Raw genomic sequence first — 8,780 nt, 5'->3', positions numbered from 1 at the left:
GTGAGAAGGATCAGGAAACAGTATTGGTTCCCCAGGTGTCTGGGGCCCCAAGACTAGGAATGGCACAGGGTCCAAGCTAGAGTATAGAATGGCGGGCGGGGGGGCAGGGGGGTGGTGGGTGGGGTGGAAGGGTGAATGAGGCTTAGGGAGTCCCGGCGCGGAGAGCTGCGCTATAGACTTACCCCAAGAGGCCTGAGGATAGGAGTGCAGGCTAGGAGAGTTAGCGGGTGATGCAGGCCCAGGGAAGCAGAGAGAGGTGAGGGCGGGGTCAGGACCAGAAGCGGTGCTCCTGGAGCCCAAGAAAAGGGACTGAGTTGCTCTGTGTGAGAAGGATCAGGAAACAGTATTGGTTCCCCAGGTGTCTGGGGCCCCAAGACTAGGAATGGCACAGGGTCCAAGCTAGAGTATAGAATGCCAGGCGGGGGGGCAGGGGGGTGGTGGGTGGGGTGGAAGGGTGAATGAGGCTTAGGGAGTCCTGGCGCGGAGAGCTGCGCTATAGACTTACCCCAAGAGGCCTGAGGATAGTCATGTTTTATTTTTATCACATTAGCTAGAACATTTAAAATTATTGTTCCTTATTTTATGTCCATTCATTGCTGGTAGGGTGCAGAGAATTAATCTCAAGGGTTAGTAGTAATGTGAATGACCTTTTTGGGAAGCAGTTAGGTAGCATATATGAAGAACTTTCATTTCTTAAAAAATCAGTCATTTCTGAGTACCATAGTAAATATACTTTAAAATTTTATTATTATTATTATTTTTATGTGCATGAGTGTATTGCCTGTATGTATGTAAGTGCATTCATGTTGTGCAGTGTCCTCAAAGTTCAGAAGAGGGCATCAGATTTTCCTGGAACAGGAGTTCCTGACAGCTGTTAGCTGCCATGTGGGTGCTAGGAATTGAACCCAGGTCCTCTGCAAAAGCAGCCAGGGCTCTTAACTACTGAGCCATCTTTCCAGCTCCATAAATAGACTTTTTGAAATACAGAGACTATTTTTTCCACAAGCTCTTGACAGCAGTATTTCTAAGAATAGCCTTTTCAACTTTCAGTATGTTCTTTTTTTCTTTCTTTCTTTTTTTGGTCTTTTGGAGACAGGGTCTCCTTGTAGTTCCAGCTGGCCTGGAACTCACTATGTAAATCAGGCTGGCCTTGAGCTCACAGAGATCTGCCTGCCTCTGCTCCCAAGTGCTGGGATCAAAGGCGTGTGCCACAACACTAGGCTCAATATATTCTTTTTTATTTTATTTAAAAAAATATTTTTTTTTTTATGTGTATGAGTGTATTGCCTACATATAGGTAAGCACACCTGTGTCGTGCAATGCCCACAGAGGACAGAAGAGGCTGTCGGATCCCCTGGAACTGGAGTTACGGACAGTTGTTAGCTGTCATGTGGGTGCTGGGATTCCAACCCGGGTCTTCTGCAAGAACAACCAGTGTTCTTAACCACTGAGCCATCTCTCCAGCCCCATCTTTTTAAAAAATGAATATTTTTATTGGGTTTTTGTGCATTTCATGCAATAAGTCATAATCATATTTAGGTCCTAGATTATGTCCCTACATTGGATTTCCTGCATTCTGTCACATATGTTGAGGCCTATCTGGTCAAGGTTTTGTACCCAGATGTCCTGTGGTGCAAGTTCATCCATTGGGGTCTAGTCAGCCTATCTAGTCAGTCCCTTAAAGAGGATCAACTCTCCTTCACCCAGCAATAGTTGGTTGCCAATAATTCCTTGGCTAAGGTTGGGGCTGCTGCCCATTTCCCCATTCTGTGCTGGGGTGTTGTCTGATTGAGTCAGTATGGGTATTATGCATGCTGTCACCATTGCTACAAGTTCATCTGAGCAAGTTCCCAGTGGCCTGAAAGCCTCTGTTTTGTTATGTTCATGCACCAACCTTGGCTCTTAAAATCTTTCCAACCCCTCTTCCACAATGGTCCCTGAGCCATAGGTAGGTGAGGTTTAATATAGGAGTCATCTCCAGGGAAACACAACTCTGCAGGCTCTTATTTGCTACACCTTGACCATTTTTGGCCTTCTGTGTACATCACATTCTGTTTCATGAGGAAGCTTCACTGGTGAGAATTGAGGGGTGCATTAGTGTTCTCTCTAACCCCTGTTCCATTATATTTCATGAGCCTTAGGTATAGAGGTTCCACTGTAGATGTGTCACTTAGGTCTGGGCATCTCTTAGATGCATAGTGTCTGTGTGTCACCAGTTATAGGACTCTGTAATAGCCTCCATCTGTTGCAGAAAGAGGCTTCTTTGATGAGTGGTATATAGTATACTTGTCTATAAATATAAGGATCCATCATACAGTAAGAAATTTCATTTGTCTAAAGATATGACAAGGTTTTCTCTAGCATCTGTATCCTCTCTGGCAATGTATATTTGGGTATGTTTACAGTGCCACTAGTGAGTTCCTTCCCATTGAGAGGGCTTTAAGTCCAATTAGATAGCTGCTGATTACCCCCCAGATAACAGTGCCACTATTGCACCAATATAGTTTGTTCTGCCAGTCGTGGTTATTAGGTTTGAAGGTAGGGTTGGACCATTGATTGATTTTCTCCTTTAGCACCTTGCATAGTATCCTCTAGAACTATGAGAGCTAGTCTTCAGGGAGGAGGATTCCAGGTCAGTTCCAGTTCCAAGTCCTGTGTCCAAAGTATGTCCTGTCTTCAGCAATAGGGTCTTACTTCCCTTCAAGTTCTGGGAGGTAATCAAGGGCTGTGGCAATAGCCTGTGTTATTTTGGGAGTCTTTTGGACTATCCTGACTAACAACTCAAAGGGAGTTTTCTCCTGTTTGGCACTGTTTCTTGTTATGTAGTCTTCAGGTGTGCACATTCACTCATGCTCGGATACTGTGTGTGTATTTTTCAGTAGATTTTTGAGTTAATACATTTCCTTCTGGTTTTTACTCTACCTAAACTTTATCTCTCTTCTCTCTCTCCTTGTCTAACCTTCTTCCTCCCTCCCCAGTTAAAAGTACCACCATTTTTCCCTTGATAATACCTGTCTCCTATTATCCCCCATCTCCTGAGTTCCTTCTTCCCCTTTACCTGCCCTCCCCCCTTCCATGGTTTCTTATACGTCTGTCTTTCCTCCCTTCCCAGTTGAGTACCCCCATTTTCTCTATTTCCCACCTGGTAACATCTGTTAACTACTGTCCCCCTTGTCTCGGGCTCTATATTTCCCTTTACCTTGGTGGTTCCTTTCCATTTTCCTTGTTCCTGCGCTTAAATCAGAATATATACTCGCATATAAGGATTTGGTGCTAAGATCCACAAATTAAGGATAACATAAGATTTGGTGCTAAGATCCAGAATTAAAGATAACATATTTTGTTTGTTTTTCCGAGTTTGTGTTACTTCACTTAGTATAACAGTTTCTAGTTCCATCCATTTACCTGCGAATTTCATGATTTCATCTTTCTTACTGCTGATTAGAACTCCGTTGTTTAAAAGTGCCACATTTTCATTATCCATTCATCAGTTGAGAGACATTTAGGTTGTATCCATTTCTTAGGTATTGTGAAAAGAACAGCAGCAAACATGGATGTACAAGTGTCTCTGCAGTAGGATGAGTCCTTAGGCTATATGGCAAGGAGTGGTATAACTGAATCTAGATGCATTTTTAGTTTTTTTAGTTTTTTTTTTTTTTTTTGTCTTTTTTGAGACAGGGTCTCCCTATAGCCCCAGCTGGCTACTCACTATGTAGACCAGGCTGACCTTGAATGCACAGAGATCCACCTACCTCTGCCTCCTGAGTGCTGGGATTAAAGGTGTGTGCCACCATGCTCATTTCTAGTTTTTAAAGAGTTCTCTACACTGCTTTTCCAGGTGTTGCAAGAGTTTACATTCCCACCAGCAGTGAGTGAGCGTTCCTTTTTCTCCAGCCCTGCCAGCATTTGTTGTCTTTTGTTCTCTTGATCTTAGCCACTCAGACTGGGGTAAAATGAAATCTTAAAGTGGTTTTTATTTGCATTTCCCTAATTACTAAGGATGTTGAGCACTTTTTCAGGTGTTTCTTAGCTATTTTTATTTGTTTGAGAACTCTTTGTTCAGGCCTTTAGCCCATCTTTTTATTGGGTCATTTATTTTCTTGTTTCTTTGTGTTTTAAGTTCTTCGTATAAAATGGATAATAATTCTCTGTCAGATGTGTAGCTGGTAAAAATTTTCTTCCATTCAGTGGGTTTCCTCTTCCCTTCCTTGGTTGTTTCTTTTACTGTTTTTCAGATGCTTTTTCATTTAATGAGGTCCTACTTGTTGATTGTTGACCTTAATATGTAAGCAACTGATGTCCGATTTAGAAAGTCCTTTCTTACACCTGTATCTTGTAGAGTATCGCTTATGTTTTCTTCTAACAGTTTCAGAGTTCAGGATTCATATTGAGGTCTTTAATGTTCTTAAAAATGATTTGACATGACATCTGAAACTTAGTTAAAAGAAACGCAACTAAAATTCATTTGTTATAACTTAAAATTTTCTCTGACAGGGAAGGAATTATTTTATCATTTTGATAAATGACTTTTTGTTTTTAAGCCCAGGCCATTCAGCCCACCTGTAACTTCTAACACCAGTCCACCTCCTACTGCTCCCCTAGCCCGGGCAGAAAGTTCTTCTTCTATCTCTTCATCTGCTTCATTGAGTGCTGCCAATACTCCAACAGTAGGTGAGTATTGTTGATTATGAAATTGAGCACACATTGCATGATCAGGCTTACATTTATAAATATGTATATAAAAATATGCATGTGTGCACACACACTTTTTAAAGAGGGCTAGTGAAGAAATTAACAGTAAAATTTTTGTTTTTCTGGAGACACACCTGACACTGTCAAACTGGCCACATTTCCTTTTCTATTTCAGTCCTTATTACCTAAAATAAGGATTTTAACCATTGCTAAAACTATTAAGAATAAGTCAAATTTATAAACTGCTGGTCAAATTTGTTGAGGGTAAGAGCTGACAGTTGTATTCTTTTTAAAAATATTTTATTCATTATTACTATTATTGTTATTATTATTATTTGATCTTTTTGAGACAGGGTCTCCCTGTAGCCCCAGCTGTCCTGGAACTCACTATGTAGACCAGGCTGGCCTTGAATTCACAGAGATCCACCTGCCTCTGCCTCCCGAGTGCTGGGATTAAAGGCGTGTGCCACCACGCCTGGCTTATTTATTATTTTAATTTTATGTGTATGTGTGTATTCCCTGCATGTAGGTAAGTGCACCTGTGTCATGCAATGCCCATAGAAGACAGAAGAGGCTGTTGGATCCCCTGGAACTGGAGTTACGGACAGTTGTTAGCTGCCATGTGGGTGCTGGGATTCGAACCCGAGTCTTCTGCAAGACCAGTCAGTGTTTTTAACCACTGAGCCATCTCTCCAGCCCCCTGCAGTTGTATTCTTAAGAAACTTTGTGTTTTTGTAACCATTCTATCTTGAAACCATTCATTCAAGGAAGGAAAGGTTATGTACTTGGCAATGAATTGTTTGTTTCCATAGGAATTTAATCACAAATAATAAAAATAGTTGTTAAGAGTAAAGCTATATAAAACCTAAACCTTAACAAACAAATCCAGTCTTTTACTACATCTAATATTTTTACTTAAGAATTTTTTAATGTCATTTTTATTCAATACTTAGAAATTCTCATTGCTTTTCTTATTCATTGTTATTGTAATAAACAACACAAAGCCACTTAAGTGCATCAACTGTTTAGGTGAAATAGCATTTCATCACAATTATAACTGCCCCTTTTGCTGCTGCTGGTCTTTGGTACTGCAAGCTTCAGCATCACCTAGACACTTAATTGAAATGTAGACTTCAAAAGTCAGATTCTTGAGAAGTAAGGGACCAAGGTTTTATGGACTTTTCAGGTACTTGGAATGAATGCTGTTTGTAATAATAACCCTAATTAAGCTGATTTAATCATATCCAATTCAGTTTGTCAAGCTCACATGTGAGAACTACATCTTTTCTGTATGACCATTGTAAAAATAGAGTAAGTAGAATGGGTTAGGATTTCTAAATGTCCAAATGTGATACCACCATTTTTGTTTGTTTGTTGTTTTGAGACAGGGTCTCTCTGTAGCTCCAGCTGGCCTGGGACTCACTATGTAGACCAGGCTGGCTTCCAGGTCTGCCTGCCTCTGCCTCCCTAGAGCTGGGACTAAAGGTGTACACTACCACACCCACCTCCACCATCTTATTTTTTATACCTTCATACATAGCATTTTCTCATTTCCAGCTTTGTGTAATGGAGTATAATGAATAAATTTACCTCTTTATTTTAATGAACATTATTATTTTTGTTTGTGTGTATAGTTTTCTTAATTTTATTTCTACAGAACTATATGTTAGTCATAAGAAGATAGATTGGCCCTACTAGAAATCTGACAGGTAGCCTGAGTAATCAAAGCAAGCTTTAGTTTCTAAATTGCTTATTGAGGATATCCATCCTTTTGACATCAAGACATGATGTTGTGGTCTACAAATGTGTCAGGCTACATCCATAAGTATCCTGGGATCCATGTGGCCCATCAGATGGGCCTGGTTCAGAAGGTTTTCTATTTGTTGTGGAAATTTTAAGTTGATTTTAATTGATCTGATAAGTATTTGTTTATTATTCCAGCTAGTGTTGGCTATAAGAGAATCAACAATAGGTGGCAGAGATGATGCAGGCAAGGCAGATGGGTATGAATTTAGAGTCTTTGATTTATCCAAAAAGTTGCTTTCCTTTGTTACAATTTTTCAACTCTGTTTAGATTTGAAGTTGTCTTGTTTCTTGAAACTATTTTCTTTTCCTGCAATATTTTATTTTACTTAAATATGATAGAAGATGATAATTTGATTGGGACACTCTCTGAAATTGAAAAGCACTGTGAGACAACACCAGGTATTGTATCAGAAGCAAATGTATGTGTAAACTAATGGTCGTAAAGCGTTTCTAAAATACTGTCCTTATTTTTTCTTTCTCTAGCAGTGTATGGTGTCTCAGCACTCCAGAGTAACATTAAGATTAACTATTTCAATTTTATGCTAATTATGTCCTGTTACTATATAAGATCAGATCTTCCTTTCTAAAAACACATAGTTTTTGCATTTTCTTCCATCTCTCTGCCTTAAACTTTAAGAATCAATAAATCTGAACTCCAAAGCTATCAGAGTAAGAATACTGAAAAAGAAACAGAAAGAATATGCTAGTTTAAAAAGTTATAATACCTAAACTATGAGAGCAGTTTATCATACAAAAACCACATGGATAGTGAGCTGAAATCAGAAGCACAGAAGTAGGAGGAATGAGTGATCCTGGGGACTTCCTCCAGTGCTGAAAGGAATTCCATTTAAATACCCTCTATTAAAGGAGGATGCTCTATATCCTCTGTTTACCTCAGATATGTAAGCTCTCTGTATCTTCAAGTCATATGGCTATCTAAATATGTAGCATATAATAGTTAAACCAGAATTGGAAATGAAAATGTCCTTAAGAGTACAGGTTGATTGCTGGTTGTGGTGGCGCATACCTTTAATCCTGACACTTTAACTTGGGAGGCAGAGGCAGGCAGATCTTCAAGGCCAGCCTGATCACATAGTGAGTTCCAGGCCAGCTGAGCCAACAGGGAGACCCTGTCACAAAAAAAAAAAAAAAGAGTACAGGTTGAGCCAGGTGTGGTGGTGCATTCCTTTAGTCCCAGTACTCAGGAGGCAGAGGCAAGCAGATCTCTGTGAGTTTGAGGACAGTTTAATTTTTCAAGTGGCCAGAAGCATCATTTCTTATATCTGTGAATCTTTCATCACCAAGCTATTTTTCTAACCACCTAAATCAGAACTTCCTCAAAATCTGGAATGGTCAACCTCCCTGGCCTCTGAAGTTTATGAAATATTTTTTCTCACTATTTGCAGGTTCAGATTTGTTGCCAGGCATCATATATTCTGTATTAAAAGAATGCTCAGCTTTGGAAAATCATAGCAGTAATGTTAAAGAATACATGGGAAGGGTACATCTGTGAGGAAAAACAAAGGTAGTATGCTATTTCAGGGGTATGAGAAATAGTTTGTTTAGATTAAGAAACAAAAACTTAGCTAGGCCACATGGTGTATGCACTCCAAGGCAGAAGCAAGCAGATCTCCCTGATTTCCTGGCCAGCCAGGGCTACATAGTAAGTCTCTGCCTCAACAAAACAAAACAAAACAGAAACACCACACCAAAAACCTAAACACATGCATAAATGTTATTATTTAATGTGAATTCCTTCCCCCTGCTCAGTGTTGAATGCTTTGGTCACATACTGGTGCCACCAGTTTAGGAGTATTTGAATGTTTAATATGAGACTTACAGAAAATTAGTCTTAGACAGAGGAATGTCCTAGCCTCCAAAGGCTATACCTGGTCCCCTGTCCTTTCCTCTCTCTTTGCTTCCATCCTCCCCACCAAACACTCTTGAGACCATGATACTCCACTGAAGCAAATGGTGCCTACTGAGAATGGAATGAGGCCTCTGAAACCATGAGCCAAAATAATTCTAAGTTGTTTGTGTCAGGTGTTTTGCCACAGTAACCATGAAACTAACATTTAAATAAAATTCATAAATTTGTTCAGAGTTTTATTATGCTTTAAAAATCCTGATGTTTATATGATCTGTGATCTGATTCTAAAGGTATTTTGTCTAAGTGAACTTTAAGTCAGGTTTTAAAAAATATTTTATTATTTTTATTTTATGTGTATGAGTGCATTGCCTGTATGTGGGTACGTACATCAATGTCATACAATGTCCCACAG

At 39.6% G+C, this 8,780-nt stretch overlaps 1 protein-coding gene across 2 annotated transcripts in view; it reads left to right on the top strand.

Annotated features, from left to right (window-relative positions):
• The window catches only part of Fcho2 (FCH domain only 2), a 131,881-nt gene that overhangs the window by 104,903 nt on the left and 18,198 nt on the right, over positions 1–8,780 (top strand). For both annotated transcript variants that reach the window (XM_029566141.1, XM_008838469.1), the window contains exon 19: positions 4,542–4,671. In XM_029566141.1, the coding sequence (XP_029422001.1) occupies positions 4,542–4,671 (130 nt within the window). The remainder of the gene's footprint in view (positions 1–4,541; positions 4,672–8,780) is intronic.

Source organism: Nannospalax galili, unplaced genomic scaffold (assembly GCF_000622305.1).
Source record: "Nannospalax galili isolate Female #2095 unplaced genomic scaffold, S.galili_v1.0 scaffold898, whole genome shotgun sequence".
Taxonomy (NCBI): domain Eukaryota; kingdom Metazoa; phylum Chordata; class Mammalia; order Rodentia; family Spalacidae; genus Nannospalax; species Nannospalax galili.
Note: the sequence above shows the minus strand (reverse complement) of the source record. Positions and strands in the feature narration are given on the sequence as shown.